The sequence below is a fragment of the Armigeres subalbatus genome, chromosome 3 (assembly GCF_024139115.2).
Source record: "Armigeres subalbatus isolate Guangzhou_Male chromosome 3, GZ_Asu_2, whole genome shotgun sequence".
Taxonomy (NCBI): Eukaryota; Metazoa; Arthropoda; class Insecta; order Diptera; family Culicidae; genus Armigeres; species Armigeres subalbatus.
Window position 1 is genome coordinate 304,920,219 of NC_085141.1, and position 17,099 is coordinate 304,937,317.

General features: G+C 42.0%; 1 protein-coding gene across 1 annotated transcript in view; it reads right to left on the bottom strand.

Annotated features, from left to right (window-relative positions):
* The window catches only part of LOC134225076 (cell adhesion molecule Dscam2), a 246,615-nt gene extending 229,972 nt beyond the window's left edge, over nt 1–16,643 (bottom strand). The window contains exons 1-3 of the mRNA XM_062704860.1: nt 16,507–16,643; nt 15,682–16,253; nt 9,827–10,156 (exon numbers count right to left, since the gene is read on the bottom strand). Of these exons, the coding sequence (XP_062560844.1) occupies nt 9,827–10,156; nt 15,682–15,769 (418 nt within the window). The 5' untranslated portion in view covers nt 15,770–16,253; nt 16,507–16,643. The remainder of the gene's footprint in view (nt 1–9,826; nt 10,157–15,681; nt 16,254–16,506) is intronic.
* Between the last annotated feature and the right edge of the window lie 456 nt (nt 16,644–17,099).

Genomic DNA, 17,099 nt, shown 5'->3' on the forward strand with positions numbered 1-17,099 from the left:
TTCTTAATAATATTGTTCATCATTGCATTTCTTAATGTTTGCTTTACTTGGAGCGACACGTTGTAATTATGCCATTATGAATACTAATTGAAAACAATAATTTCCCCAACAAATTGGCTTTCCTACCTATATACTGCCGCCGCAAGCGTAACTGTTCCATATTTTCTTCCGTGCAAAATCAATATTGGACGATTATGCTTGCGACGGCAGTATAGTGGATCTCATTTTCCAAGAAATTTAGATTAACTGTCAAGGCGAAATGAATCCAATTTCATTTCTAGCAAATTCAAAGTTTGTCTATCAGTTATTGCATTAAAACTATCAATTTAGAACCACTATTGATTTTATCAAATATATTTTCTTTCATTGATTCAATAATACTTCCAATATTGGTACCGTTACCCTAGCAGAGTGAACTCTGTGGCTTTGAAAATAAATGAACATATACCAATTTGATGAATACTGTACAACTTATATTTATACATGCCATGTGTATCCCGATGGTGATGTGGTATAGCAAGCGCTTTCCACCCCAAAGGTCAGCAGTTCGAATCTAGGAAAATCCAATGTAGAACATTTTGCTATTTTTTTATACGCAAAAACAGTTTTTTGGCCATAACTCCCGATTGCGATGAGCTATTGATCTAATTTTCAATAGCAAACAATGGGACTGAATTCCGCGTCGACTGCAACTTGTTGCGAGCAAATCGGACAATGGGAAGTTCAAAAAAGTGTGTCTACAAATTTTGTACACACACACACATACACACATACACACACACACACATACATCCACACATACAGACATCACCTCAATTCGTCGAGCTGAGTCGATCGGTATATAAAAATCGGCCCTCCGGGCCTCCTATCAAAATTTTGTTTTTGAAGCAGTATTATAGCCTTTACGTACACTTAGTGTACGAGAAAGGCAAAAATAAGTATTAATAAACTGTTTTCATGATATCATAACCCATACCAAAATTCAAACCCAAAACTCTTAGAGTTTCTATAACAACATTGTGTAACTGCCACATTTAATTTAATACTTAGGATAATATTAATTCATTTTTATTTATTTATACATATAATATTTATACATATAATATACATAATATCGATGAATACATAAATATGGAATATCATACAAACAACTTGTTTAACTCACGCAAGGCCCTTAACAATAAAAATCAGCATCAAACTGCGATTCTTGAAAAAAAAAATACACGGAAATTTTTTTTTGTTTACTATATGTGAAAATTGTGAAATGTTTGAAATGTCATAACTTTTTTGTTTATTAGTTTACCATCACCAAATTTTATGGTAGATAGCTAATATAATGGACCGTTTTCCCTAAAAAAATTACGTTCGAAAAAGATAGGGTTTTGAGATATTTGAGTTTTTGTGACAAAAATGATATTTTTAAAGGCAAAAAATTTTTTTTTACTGTGCACATTTTCTTAAGAATCACCATTTAGTTTTCTAACTTTGCTGAAAAAATCATAACAATCGAACATTCCGTTTTTGCTGTGCAGCTTTTTAAATATTTTTGACCCATTTTCACATACACCATTTTGAAAAGTTAGTCGTGATTCAATATGAAGATTTGATATCGAAAATGACGATTTAGATGAAATTGAAAAACTGTGCAAAGTTTCAACTCAATAGAAAATCATGAATTAAAAATTTTCTTAAATTTTGATGCTGTTGCTTGGAATCGCTCATTTAGAAGCTGAAATGTGTTCCAGTTATTTAATTTACCAAATTTAGTGAAAACTATACCTTTTTCTCTATGTTGATTGATTTTGAGTATTCGTAAAAAAGCATTATTTAAAGTCTCTTTTGAAAACGCAAACATTAATTTAATATTGTTCTTGATGTATTGCATATTCATCACGAGAAAAAAGAAAAACAAACTGTTTCTAATCATCGGCACGAAAGCGTGCGCGGTGCGCCTTTCGGCAAAGCACAGCCCGACACTACGATCGAGTCTAACCGAAGGTGCGTCGCGTCGTTGATTGTTCTCGCAGCGCGTCGAACGGGTTTGACTCCTGCGCGCATAGCAGAACTTGCATCTAAACGTGCTTGCTTCGCATGCGAAAGAGGATGATGTGAGAAAACCAGGGGGAGAAGGCGGAGCACTGAATCCCTACCCCAACATGTGCGACATCTGGATTTGGTTCTAAACTGTAAACAACAGTGTTAATTCACTACCACCTTTTTGTTATGGCGAGGCAATTTTTATGCACACTTTTGTTTTCGATATTTTATCAAAATTAAACACTCAATCATGCAGCAATATAACGATGTGATATGCTTGATATGCCTGCTTGATTATAGGGACTGGGAAAAAGAATTTATTTGCAATAACTAACCGAATATAAAAATGTTCACATTAACGATTGCGCCCTAACACCGGTTCTAAGCTTCGATGCAGAGTACACGAGCTTTGTTCGCCAGTGACAGGCGTATGAGGCCCTTGGAGAAAACGGAGAAAGCTGGCAACGCTCACGCTGGTTCTCTGCGCGCGGAGAACGAGTGAGCATACCAAGGAGGAAATTATTTCAAATCATTTGTCATGGCGCAAAACTTTAAATTTGACTTCTGGCAGCGCTGCTGTTGGTTCTTTATTATAGATCGCACGACTGGCAAAAGCTTTCTATGTGATGGGGTGTGGTTTTTCAGAGAAACACACATTTAGCTGGTATTTGACTGTACGCCAAGCATGTGACGTTAACTTGATCTGCCTACGAAATATTTTGTTTCTTTAGATGTTTAGATGTTAAAATCATTGTAAATTATTTTTATATTATAATTAATTGCCAAGACATTAATTTCTTACTTCTGACCTAAAAATGGTTACCTGTTCCATGAACAGGTAGAACGTATGGACGAGTCGCCCCTGGATTACACAATCTCTTCCACCTTCACTTTTCCTAACGATCACCTCACATTTGTTGACTTATTACAGTTAAACCTCCATGAGTCGATTCACTAGTTGGGGATGTATTCCATCACCGTTACTGTTCCTCATCGTAATCGGCGAGATTCTGGTAGCTGCGATGGACCGTGAACCAAACCGCGGGCTGCTAAGGAGCACCTGAATGACTTCGAATTGGCTGACGCCGTTGCACTCCTTGCTCAACGGCGCTCTGATATGCAGAGTAAGCTTAACGACGTTGCCGGAGTCAGCAACGTCAAGAAAACCAAAGCGATGGATGTAAACACGGCGACCCCTTCCAGTTTCACAGTAACCGGGCAATTAGTGGAGCATGTTGAAAGCTCCCAATATTTTGGTAGCCAAATGGCGTAAGACGACCGGTACCGGTACGATTGACATAGGCGCATGGATCAAGAGAGCAAGGGCTGCCTTTGCGAGTTTGAGAAATATCTGGAAAAACAGGCAGCTCCCTCGTCAACGAGCTCCTTCGTCGTTGTCACCAGAGGGAGATAGCAACAGAAATTCGGGATCGGAAGTGGAGCTGGATGGCTGGATCGGCTACACTCTACGGGACGGAAACGAAATCTGTAAACAAGCATTAGACTGGAACCCAGCTGGATATCACAGCATAGGCAGATCTAGAGTCCATGGCGGTGAAGCCTCAATAAAGAAATAAAAGAAGTCGATCGAAATCTAAACTGGCTACAGGTTGAAGCGATAGCTAGACATTACTCAGGATAGAGATTTTTTAAGTACCACCGGAGGGGCACAGGACCCATAAGTAAGTAAAATGTAGTTAGGGTGAAGTCGTAATCCAATTAGCAAGCGATCATTTTACTTCGTCGTCTGCCTTATTATGATTTATTTCAGCAAGTTGGCAGACGTAGTAGATTGATTGCTGGTATAGATTGTTTAACCCTCATTTGCAGCAAATTGAACTCTATTTGGAATGCTGAGTAATGTTCCTCATAAGCATCATCATAAATTCACCAATAGACGTGTGAAATTTAGAAGCACAAAGATCGCTCAACTTTTCAATCTTTTTCAATCTCCAGTAACGTTTATACCAGTTTCAAACTGTGGCATCTTGTATTCTCACTTTTCATCTGTTCAACGACACAAGAGTAGAACAATGCAATGTTTTGTCAGTCCAAATTAGAAATAAATTTATCATAAACTTATCAAAATATACTTTTAACATGCATTTACGTGCAAAAAAATCCACACGTATGAATACTTTGAACAGGCAGACTGTAGTTATGGAATGGCCACTGCTTTACATAATTCCGAATGTTGTAGGATTGAACACTTTTAATGTTTGCAAGATTCAATCTGATGCTCATTTTCCAGAAATTGCCTTATTACGATTAGCAGGGACTATGTCCAAGGGCTTGACGATCTGCGAGTTGTGGTGCCTGCTTAGGGGCCTTCCACAAATTACGTAACGCTGTAGGGAGGGAGGGGTCAAGCCGAGTGTTACGATCCATACAAAAACATTAAACCTTTCATACAAAAAGTGTTACGAGGGGTAGGGTGGGGATCTAAAATCACAAAATTTATTGTTACGTATTTTTAGAAAGAACCCTTAGGATGTGGTGGGGTTTGACAGTGGGCTCTGTTAAACCTCTATAAAAAGCTGCATGTATCCGCAAGTAGGCTCCGCCTAAGCGACCGTGTGCCGCTCAAAGCGCACAAGCCCAAGTCCTGGTGTTAGGTGGGACGCCAAACAGCCCTGACACGTCGGCCCTCCGAAGAGACAGGAGCTTTGTGCAGGCCCAATAATCCACCTTTAAAACAACCATTACGAACGACAAGGAAGATAATCCAACTCGATATAATCGGCAACGAATAAAGGATCATGATGGGATGCTTGGAACATGGAACTGCAAGTCGCTAGGCATCGCAGGTTGCGACAGGTTAATCTACGATACGTCGTAGCGCTGCAGGAAATCTGCAGGACAGGACAGAAAGTGTGGAAAAGCGGGCATCGAGCTGTGGCACCACCAACGAGCTGGGAACCAGCTTCATAGTGCTGGGAAAGATGCGCCAGCGCGTGATTGGGTGGCAGCCAATCAACGCAAGAATGTGCAAGCTGAGGATAAAAGGCCGATTCTTCAACTATAGCATCATCAACGTGCACATCCCACACGCAGGAAGACCCGACGACGAGAAAGAAACGTTTTATGCACAGCTGGAGCAGACATACGATGGATGCCCACTGCGGGTCGTCAAAATCGTCATCGGTGACATGAACACTCAGGTAGGGAGGGAGGAAATGTATAGACCGGTCATCGGACCAGATAGTCTGCATACCGAACGACAACGGCCAACGATGCATAAACTTTGCAGCCTCCCGCGGAATGGTATTCCGAACCACTTTCTTCCCCCGCAAGAATATCCACAAGGCTACATGGAAATCACCCAATAAAGTAACGGAAAACCAAATCGACCACGTGCTAATCGACGGCAAATTCATCACCGACATCACGAACGTCCGCATTTACCGTAGTGCGAATATTGAATCCGACCACTACCTCGTTGCAGTATGTCTGCGCTCAAAACTCTCGACGGTGATAAACACGCGTCGGAGGCGTCCGTCGCGGCTAAACATTGGGCGGCTACAGGACGGTAGTCTAGCCCAAGACTACGCGCAGCAGCTGGAAGTGGCACACCCAACGGAAAAGCAGTTAGGCGCAGCATCTCTTGAAGATGGCTGGAGAGATTTTCGATCCGCCATTGGAAGCACCGCAACCGCTGCACTAGGCACGGTGGCTCCGGATCAGAGAAACGAATGGTATGACGGCGAATGTGAGCAGTTAGTTGAGGAGAAGAATGCAGCATGGGCGAGATTGCTGCAACACCGCACGAGGGCGGACATCCAAAGGTGGCGGCAACACTACGAAGAGCACCTGAATGGCGATATGGCAGACAACGGTGGCGGTATGGTAATGAACCTAGGAGCACGAGCGCAGGACATGCGACTTCCGGCTCCGAATCTCCAGGACATCCAGGAGGAGATCGGCCGGCTGAAAAACAACAAAGCCCCTGGAGTTGACCAACTACCAGGAGAGCTGTTTAAACACGGTGGTGAGGCACTGGCTAGAGCGCTGCACTGGGTGATTACCAAGGTTTGGGAGGATGAGGTTCTGCCGCAAGAGTAGATGGAAGGTGTCGTGTGTCCCATCTACAAAAATAGCAATAAGCTGGATTGTAGCAACTACCGCGCAATCAAATAGCTGAACGCCGCCTACAAGGTACTCTCCCAAATTTTATGCCGCCGACTAACGCCAATTGCAAGAGAGTTCGTGGGGCAGTACCAGGCGGGATTTATGGGTGAACGATCTACCACAGATCAGGTGTTCGCCGTATGTCAGGTATTGCAGAAATGCCGCAAATACAACGTGCCCACACATCATCTGTTTATCGACTTCAAAGCCGCATATGATACAATCGATCGGGACCAGCTATGGCAGCTAATGCACGAAAACGGATTCCCGGATAAACTGAAACGATTGATCAAGGCGACGATGGATCGGGTGATGTGCGTAGTTCGAGTTTCAGGGGCATTCTCGAGTCCCTTCGAAACGCGCAGAGGGTCACGGCAAGGTGATGGTCTTTCGTGTCTGCTAATCAACATCGCTTTGGAGGGAGTAATACGAAGGGCAGGGATCGACACGTGTGGTACGATTTTCACGAAGTCCGTCCAGTTATTTGGCTTCGCCGACGACAAAGATATTATGGCACGTAACTTTGAGAGGATGGAGGCTTACTACATCAGACTGAAGAGGGAAGCTAATCGGACTAGTCATCAACACGTCGAAGACGAAGTACATGATAGGAAGAGATTCAAGAGAAGACAATGTGAGCCACTCACCGCGAGTTTGCATCGGTGGTGACGAAATCGAGGTGGTTGAAGAATTCGTGTACTTGGGCTCACTGGTGACCTCCGATAACAATACCAGCAGAGAAATTCGAAGACGCATCATAGCAGGAAATCGTACGTACTTTGGACTCCGAAAAACGCTCCGATCGAATAGAGTTCGCCGCCGTACCAAACTGACTATCTACAAAACCCTTGGACCGGTAGTCCTCTGCGGACACGAGAACTGGATGATGCTCGTGGAGGAGCAACGCGCACTGGAAGTTTTGTGCTGCGTAACATCCATCGTTCACTCCGCGAAAAACGGAAGACTGCGGTGGGCCGGGCAGTCGGACAGTAATCCGGCGAAAATGGTTCTCGACAACGATCCGACGGGAACAAGAAGGCGATGTGCACAGCGGGCAAGGTGGATCGATCAGGTGGAGGACGATTTGCGGACCCTCCGCAGACTGCGTGGTTGGCGACGATGGATGGACCGAGCTGAATGGAGAAGACTTTTATGTATTGCACAAGCCACACCGGCCTTAATCTGGTAAATAATAATGGTAAGTAACCTACCATGTAGTTTTCTAAAATTCTTACCCTACGTATTTAAAAGTTTTCAGTATAACACTGTTAAACACGTTTTAAAAGCATTTTTTTTTAAATACCTCCTATTTTAACCATGTCGAAATACAGTGATTTTCATGCACATTGCACACGTTCATCTCCATCAGATGGCAGCGTTTTCACATATGTAATGTGAAGGGACAAAATGAACTCTGTGACGCCGGACGCAATAGTATAATTGAAGTGAAAACCACAATTGCAGTGTTTGTCACTTATGTGGAATCCGTAATAAGGCAACGCTCATTCGACAACACATGTGCTTCTTTTAACCGTGCAGTGGATTCTATAATAAGGGCCATAGAATGCTAGAATATGAAAGCTATCTAAACATAATATTAGAACTTTTATAGCAACAAATCAGTTAAAAAAACACTACTTTCGGAGAAGAAATTTGAAATTTCAAAAATAGCTGTAAAAACTAAACTAAATTCTGGAACTTTAAACAATCTTACAATCTCGAAAATGGCTGAATGGATTTTCTTCATTCCAAGTTTCTGACGGATATATATATACATCTCTCTTGCAAAAATCACCAGTAAAGTTGAGTAAATAGTTCAAAACTAAAATGATTCGTGGGCAGTTCATAACGCGCATTTTCACCTACTATGCAGGACAACGCCAAGAATAGAAGATAGAAATGTGTCCCAGATAAGAAGCGGAGAGATGTCCCTCTTGGCCTCTAACTGTTTTTTTACCTGTCTTCATCAAGCTGAACCGAAAGGCTATGAAAGCATCGCTGATAAAAATGTGCATTTGGAAAAATTATCGCAATTTGTGCGGTCTAGATTGCAAAGACATCACTGCCGTGCTAAGCATATTTTTACCATTCATATCAGTGCGTAGTATGATATGGTCGCTGAAAAATGCAAAAAAAAAAATGCAAGCAATAAATTGTTATCGATATTGCCCACGTCTCTATCTGTAAAGTTGAAAAGGACAAAGTAAATATTGTGTTCAATATTATTTGCGATAAATATGATGGTAGGTACGGCGCGAACTTTTCAAACTGCGATTATTTGTATATTTCGAAAGTAAAGCTGAATCCATTACAACAGATGGCTATGTTTTGGCCTAGATAGTAGATTTACTAATTATTTATGTTAATCAAAAACACCACGAAACAGCTTTACCTCTAGATGCATAGTAAATGATCAATGTCCTATTGTGTTACAGAATGGAACAAACGCTTGTTGCGAGTTGAGCTCATCCTGACGTTTGAAGGAGAGGGCAAATGAGTTATCATTTCCAATAGTTTTGTTTTACATTTGCTGGTCATCAGATATTATTTCTAAACTTGTCAGCAATCCATTCTAGTTCTTAATTTTGTTGAGAAATGTTCCTGGTAACCGCTAAGGCAGCTAGACGGGCCGTGCCCAAATATGACTTGGGATAACAATGCTTAGGACGACAGATCATATCCAATACTGAGGTCCCTGATGTATCAAGCTTGGTTCTATTTTAAATACACAATATGATGAGAATGAAATGATTTATCGCTTAGTAAAAAAAACGTTGAATTAAGTCTCGGTTGTAGAATTATGCTCATACATATTTATCGTAATCCGACTGCTATTTGTGATACCCAATCAACTGAGTTGAAATTTAATTATAAACAACCTTGTCGTGTTCAACCCAGAGAAAATTGCATTTCCTCTTCTGAACGACGACACAGTTCCATCATCAGGAGACTGCCCAGTGCCATTTCACTAAAACGCACACTCTGCCCTGCTTCTTCCTTATTAGCCGAGCTTACCAGCTGATTCCATTCTTTCCATCTTCATCGTAGCAGAAACCGGCATCCCACGCATCCCGCATCAGCAACATAAAAACAGTAAAAGCAACGATCGACGTCGATTTATTTTTAATACACCACTGCATTCCACTATCTTCCATAGGTTCCGCCAGGCAAACCGGCGGCGGCACACGAACACTAGCCCAAAAGTGAAAAATAATATTATTATTGTTGCCGGTGAATTCGATTTTTGCTTCTTCTATGTTTGTGCTTCTTCGTTTCGCACATGCACATGCACTTCAACGCTTCCACGGCGAGCTTGCACCGGCGTTCAGGGCCGGCCATCCGACATACCAACACTGTTTCAGCAGAGCAGCACTTCGTTTGACCATTATACACGCTTTCCGTACCCCGCACTTTTGCAGCAGATTCTTCTCCCCACACATAAATTGATTTTGCATCCTTCTTCGCATACCAGCATCTGCACTTGTGCACATCATCCACTTCTTCTCCCAGATCTTCACCTTCTTCGAAGGACTTATCCCCGTTTCTTCCATTGATCCACTCCTTCGCCTGTATCGCCCGAGCAGATGTTTCGTATCACGTTCCTTTCTGTTCGGTTTCCTCACCAATTGCAGTGATGGAACCCAAAGAACTCAAAACTTACCGGCTCGAACGTTGACATCGCGCGAAATGATGGATCCAAACTGGTTCTTGGCCATGCAAGCGTAGACCTGGGCGTGCACATCCTGACGGTAGTCTTCGGCGCGGAACGGCGGGAACACGAGGTTACCATTCGGGAGGATTTGGCGCAGCCCGGGCACCTCGCCGACGGCCGTTCCATCGCTTCGGATCCAGATCATTTCCGGTGGGGGGTTACCGGTGGCACTACACTCTACGACGGCGCCGGTTGAGTTCGAGAAGTCGATCCGGTTGGTGGGTTCCTTGAGGAAGACGGGACCCTTGGAGTCGTCCACCTTGGAGGCCGCCTCAACCGCTGTATTTGGAAAGGGGAAGGTGTTAAAAAGCGATTAATTGAGTGGTTTTTGAATTTTCGATCCATGTGACTCAAACGTCGATTGATTTGCATTTTTGTATTCTTGAATTTGTTCTTGAAGTAGGTTAATAATCATGTGCTTGCTGAGCAGTGTGCAACCTTTTTCCATAAAAACCCAGATTAATCCACCTACAGTGAGATTTTGACCCTTCCTTAGTTATAAGGAATTTTTTTCCAGTCTCCAGTATTTAAAACGAGATAAAACTACTCAGCTTCCCACGGCGATTTACCGTGAAAGTGACAAATAATTGCCTACCCAAAGGCGGATGTCATGGATTGAGTGACAACTCAACGAATGATAACGTACTGTACTTCATGCTGCCTATCTATAAGGAGCTCGTCGGATTGAATAACTATTGTGACATGGTTAGTAACAATCGTAACGCTGGTTGCATATATTGCACTCGTAATTCACAGAGATCTCGATATTAATTAATCCAGAACTAACTAAATCAGTCATTGATCTGAGCGAAACTCAATAGCGTTCAATAATAACATATATTTCGCCTTATGGATGCTTAATTTGGTAAAACTAAACTTGTTCAATACCTTAAAAATGAGCTAGATTTTTATGGTAGTAAATTTCAGATTTTGCACACATACGCACACATACATGCATACAAGTGGTCTATTAGTGTCTCAAAACATGCTCACATTTGCTATCTAGCTTCCACTGAAGAAATTTTTGAAATCCCTTTCAATTTTTACGTTTTTGCTTTTCTGAGGAGATTTTTTTGTACATGCTTCTATATGTTCCTCAATTAAAATCATTTGTTTCTTTAAAACAAATAAGAAAAATAGGCATAATTCCATATCATATCATTTGTTATAATTATATTTTCAATATCAAAGTGAATTTGTTTCAAATATCATACATTTTATTTAATAATTCACGAGATTTCTTGATAGATTAATACGTAACACATCTGCGTAACGCATACAAAGTGAAATTATAGACACTTCCGAAGGAAGGGTCAAAAAGTTTCAAAGATATATTTATTAATTGAGTTTTGACAAAGAAACAGTGAAATATCTAACCGTTACGGTAAAAACCGACTATGTAACAGCATTTTTTATCTTCTTAGTTCATTCATTCCGATGCAACGGATACAACAAGCGTAATTCAGTAAATAATTAAAATTGACCGCTCCACCATCCTTATGGGCCAAGCACAATAGATACGTTTGCGTGCATTTTGACAGTTTTACGCCTCCAAGAATGTGGCCATTCGCAGCACCTACTTCCAACACAGCCTTCCGTATCGGTACACCTGGACATCACCACTGCAGACAGAATCACAAACCAGCCACGTTCTGTTCGAGGCGGCATACGACAGTAGGGGAAGGTGGGTAGACTTGATCCCCGGGGAGACTTGATCACCCCCTGTTTTATTGAGAACTAAAGTAGTTTTATTCTAGCGTATTTTTTAGTATAGATTAGTATAGATAAATGACCTTTATGTGGTGAGTAATTTTTTGGATTGACATCCTTATTTATTTCGCAGGTCGGTTTGTATGTTTTGACCTATCTAAAGATTTTTTTAGTGGCTACGCAAAATTTGAATAACTTTTCATAACAATGACCAAATGCTTTCGTTTTTTCACAGCACAAAGCCATAAATGTGCTTAATGATTTTTACTGATGAAAATGTCAACATTCCATCAAAGTTTTAGGATATTTGGATTTGAAGTTATTGCCTCAATATGGGGACATTTGATCCCCCATTAGTCACCCATACACAAATTTGGCGAAAAAATAAAAAAAAAAAAATAAATCTGTTCTCTGGCTTCTAATTTTTTGTAGATTTGACAGATTTGATGAAGTGTTGGCAGGAAAAATTATTTATTGCGTAGATATCATAAAAAGGGGATCAAGTCTCTCCAAATTTTAAAATTGCATGTGCTATCGAATTCAATTACAAAAATCGTTCACGTATACGCACAGCAATTCAAAAATTGCACGTATTTTGAAGGAAAAATATTTTTAAAATCTGAGGGCACCTTTCTAATTTTATCAAAGCAAGTTCTTGGAGAGAGATCAATTTCTCCCGCATATTTTAAAAGTCGATATTTGACAGCACTCCAAAAAATCGATTGTGTATCAATAACAACAATAATTTAAGGACTGTCATACATCAGAAAAGTTAAATACTTTATTTCTTAGAGAGTCTGTGTGGAAATCGCGTATGTTTATTTATTTTTGGCTGTGATACATCGGAAATCAGAAAAGGGGATCAAGTCTACCCAGTCTCCCCTATGTAGAGTGAATATTTTTTTAGCGCTCTAATAAACCTTCAACACAGTTCCCTTAAATCTCTGAGGGCCCACACTACAAAAAGTTGTACAGACAATTCTTTAAAACAATATCTGGTCTTACAAGACTTATGATTCGATATTTTACACACTTTAGAGATACTAAGTAGCTTGTTTAAAAAAACTTCTGAGTTGTTGTAGCATTCTAGTTAGGCAGGTCAGACTGCCAGAGATATTACGGCTAGCTCCGGAAAAACCGAGTAGTACTCGAGCAACAAATCAAGATACAACAGGAGCAATACCTCCTACTTCGAAGCAAGCAACGTGAAACAGCTGAGTTGGAACAGCGCTGGAAAAGTCGGAATGAAGATCAAGATAATCTTATCAGACGACAACAAAAGGAACTACAGCAGCGAGAGAAGGAGCTGGAAAGTTTTCGTCAAATGGAGCTACACTACGGTCGTTACAAGATACGGCAGGATCACCAAGAATCAGATTCAAGGTCAGCGTTACCAAACCAGATGTGCGCTATGAGGAATCCGGAAGCTTCTTCTGGGGGACATGCAGAGACTCATGGAGAAGAAGACATTTGTGGAAATCCAGTAAGTGATGCTATGCTAGGCGGTATTAAGCCGCGTTCACAAAATGTTTGTTTACGAGACCAAAGCTTCTACGAGACAGAGATCAACATTCCTGTGGGTGGGCGTTCGAATTGGGATGCAGCGTATTCTGCGGCTAGGCCTACTCAGTTACAAAATCCAATGCTTAATCCCTGTCGTGACTATCCCACTCTAACTGTCCCTGCATCAAATTGCATCGAAAGTTGTTAAGAAGTTAAAGGATCAGAAGAGTAGCAGGCATTGCCCACATTCAAAGCCTCAACTGTGAGGAGACCTTGTCGACGTTTTGAAACTGCCCATTTGTGGAAGTACGATGACTTTTCATACTGAGGGCAATTGAACGAATGGAATGCTTGGAAAAACGAAAAAATCCTGGTCTATATGAAAATGTTCGAGAACAAATTTTCGACTACCAGAAGAAAGGCTACTCGCTTAAGCTACAACCAAAGAGCTACGGCGATTCAATCCACGTCGTACGTGGTTTCTACACCTAGGGGTTGTATAGAATCTCAAAAAAAACGAACAAGGTGCGACTTGTTTGGGATGCAGCGGCCACAGTTACTGGAGTGTCACTCAGCACAATGCTGATGAGGGGTCCTGACTTGTTGACACCGTTGTTACATGTTTTCCAATCGCGAACGAGAAGTGGCCATTACAGCAGATATTGAAGAAATGTTTCACCAAATCTTAGTACGCAAAGAAGATTGCAGCCCTCTGCTTTACTTGAAGCGAGACTCTGCTGATTTACCCGTTGGACAGGATGGTAATGGATGTGGCAATATTTGGTGCATCTTGCTCGCCAACACAAGCGTAGTTTAACGAGAAAATTTTATGGACAATGGGACGAATTTCATCGGGCAAGCAGGGAGCTGGTTGCAGAAATTAGTAAACTGAATATGGCAATTAGCAGCGCTTTCACCGATACCCATACCCAGTGCAGATTCAATCCGCCTGAAGCTCCGCACATGGAAGGATGCTGAGAGAGGATGGTACGCTCGGTCAAGGTGGCACTGAGTAGTGTACCAACAGTGCGTTCACTACAATGTTAGCGGAAGCTGAGTGCATGATAAACTCCAGACCTTTGACCTTCGTGCCTTTATCAGCTGATCAAGCTCAAGCATTTTGTAATGATGAGCTCAACAGGCGTAAAGCTAGCCATAAAAGACCCAGTTTGTGAGCGATAGGTTTTAAATGAAAGTTGGAGTATGATACAGTTTTTCCTGGAGGAACTTTCGGAAGAATTTCTGGAGAAACTTTCGGAGGAATTCCTGGACGAACTTCCGGAGGAATTCCTGGAGGAACTTTCGGAGGAATTCCTGGAGGAATTTTCGGAGGAATTCTTGAAGGAACTTCTGGAGGAATTCCTGGAGGAACTTTCGGAGGAATTCTTGGAGGAACTTTCGGAGGAATTCTTGGAGGAACTTCCGGAGCAATTCCTGGAGGAACTTATGGATGAATTCCGGGAGGAACTTCCGGATGAATTCCGGGAGGAACTTCCGGATGAATTCCGGGAGGAACTTCCGGATGAATTCCGGGAGGAACTTCCGGATGAATTCCGGGAGGAACTTCCGGATGAATTCCGGGAGGAACTTCCGGATGAATTCTTGGAGGTACTTCTGGAGGAACTTCCGGATAAATTCCTGGAGGAGCTTCCGGAGGAATTCCTGGAGGAGCTTCCGCAGGAATTCCTGGAGGAGCTTCCGGAGGAATTCCTGGAGGAACTTTCGGAGAAATTCCTGGAGGAACTTCCGGAGGAATTCCTGCATGAGCTTCGGGAGGAATTCCTGGAGTAACCTCCGGAGAAACTCCTGGAAGAACTTCCGGAGGAATTCTTGGAAGAACTTCCGGAGGAATTCCTGAATGAACTTCTGGAGGAATTGTTGGGAACTCGAAAGAATTCTTCCTAGAGGAATCTCTGGATGAACCTCCTTGGAAACTCCTGGAGTACTTCCGGGGGAGCGCTTGGAAGCTTCCGAAAAAATTCGGAGAATTTTTAATGCATAAAATCAGCCCACGCCGCCATGAAAGATGAAAAAAGGACTTGACCAAGCACACAGTTCGGTTCAGCGCACGCATGGTTGCCTAAGATTGTGCACAGGAGTTCTGCTCACTACAAGGGGTCATTGAATAATTACGTAAGCATTTTTTTTTTTTGGTTTTTCGGACCCCCTCCCCCCTTTTACGAATTTTTCCCATACAAATTATTTTTTGTTTATATGAAGAGTAAGAAAATGGTCCCCAACTATTTTTACAAACTGTTCTTACCAAAGCGCATCGCTATTATAATAATTAGGTGAACGGAATAAGGGCACAGCTCGGTATATATTCACGGACGATTAAAATTTTTGAACGAATCCGATTCGTTCAAAAAGTTTTACCATTTGATTTTGCTGACAAAAATGCGAATATGCATTAATTTTGGATTGAAAGCGCGTTCGTACGTAAACAATAATAAGAGCAATAATCAATTTTTTTTTTTCATTTCAAACTATCGATAGAATAAGTTACATTGAACAGTCAAAAACAAACTCGAACGCTTATCAATCGACGTGAGTCAAATTCAGAAACACAATTGCGAACCGCTGATACTCACCATTGAAGCAATTGAAGCCACTTAGCAAAACCATACACACTAGTGCGAACATTGTCGCCGTATCACCAGCACGGCACCGACTCGTCATCGCGGAATCTGACGACCACTTCTCCAGTCGTCCAACTACTATCGCTATAGGGTTTGGTCCAATTAAATTATTCCAAGCTGTTCACTGCACTGTCGGCTCAGCCCGACTCTCTTCACAATTTTTCTTCTGCTATTATTTGTTTTTTACCCTTCACAAGCACTTTGTCTTCACACGTATTCCGCAAAATATCGCCCCAAAGGGGAGACGGTATAAGATTGATGCTTCCTGTGGATGCTTCCCAAAAGAGCCGGGATCAACACACACGCGATTGAGTTCTTCACGACGGCGGCGACGATAAAAAGAACGACGGCCCGGCGGTTGGTACGGTTGCGCGACGCACGCGACGACGGCAGTAGGGTGTGGAAAACAGACCTCGACACTTTTCCTCTTTATCCTTGCTGCTCCTCAACTGACTGTCAAGACAAGGGTGCTACCGAGAGCCAACCCCCCGAGAAAAAATCACCAATTGGGGCACCACCTAATCCTGGAACAAAACACGAAAAATCAACGCTATATTAATCAATATTCACAATATCACCCCAAAAAGTGCAAGAAAATCACCCATTCATAGTGCAAATCCGAATTTAAACCAGGAAAAACCTCATTCTAATTTATTGATCGAGGGAGGAAAATTTTTCACTCCCCATACTTGTCTCGCAGGACACGATTTTCCATGATGGACGCACATCCGTGAAAGGGACCCGTGGAAAATTCGCTTTTTCACTCGGAAAACTCACCTTGTGCGACTCCAACCAGCGAAAGTAGGCGGCACTAGACCGTTACGCACCGTAATTAGCAACTATTGGCCGATTTTGCACTATTTTTCACCGAGAAAATTCGTTCGAAACGCGACGTACGGATTCAACACTTCCGATCTCCTGCGACGGACTCCAGCATCTATTTACGGCTGTTCTGTCAAAGCAGCAGGCGTCCCGCAGCATAATGTTTAATGTTTTGTGGGTGGGTGTGCGTGTGTGCGCGAAGAGGGCTGGAAGTGTTGCATGCGAACGAGGGACTGCCCGGTGATGAAGTTGCGTAGCTGTTGCATATCACAGTGCTCCTATCATGCTACATTTGCACGTAAAGAAAAAACCTTATTTATTTCCTGGGTGGTACGAATTGAAGTTCCAGTTGGAATGTAGAGCCATCGATAAGCTAAGCTCAAGCTAAGATATAGTTGTCAAAAGAGAGCTACACTGCCAAAAATATCTATATAAGATATATGTGTCGCCGTTATAAATTTTTGCAATAGCTCCACCCTAATATAATCGATATAGAACCACATATAAATTAAATAATTGCTTATTCGAGACCACACATAAAGTTTATT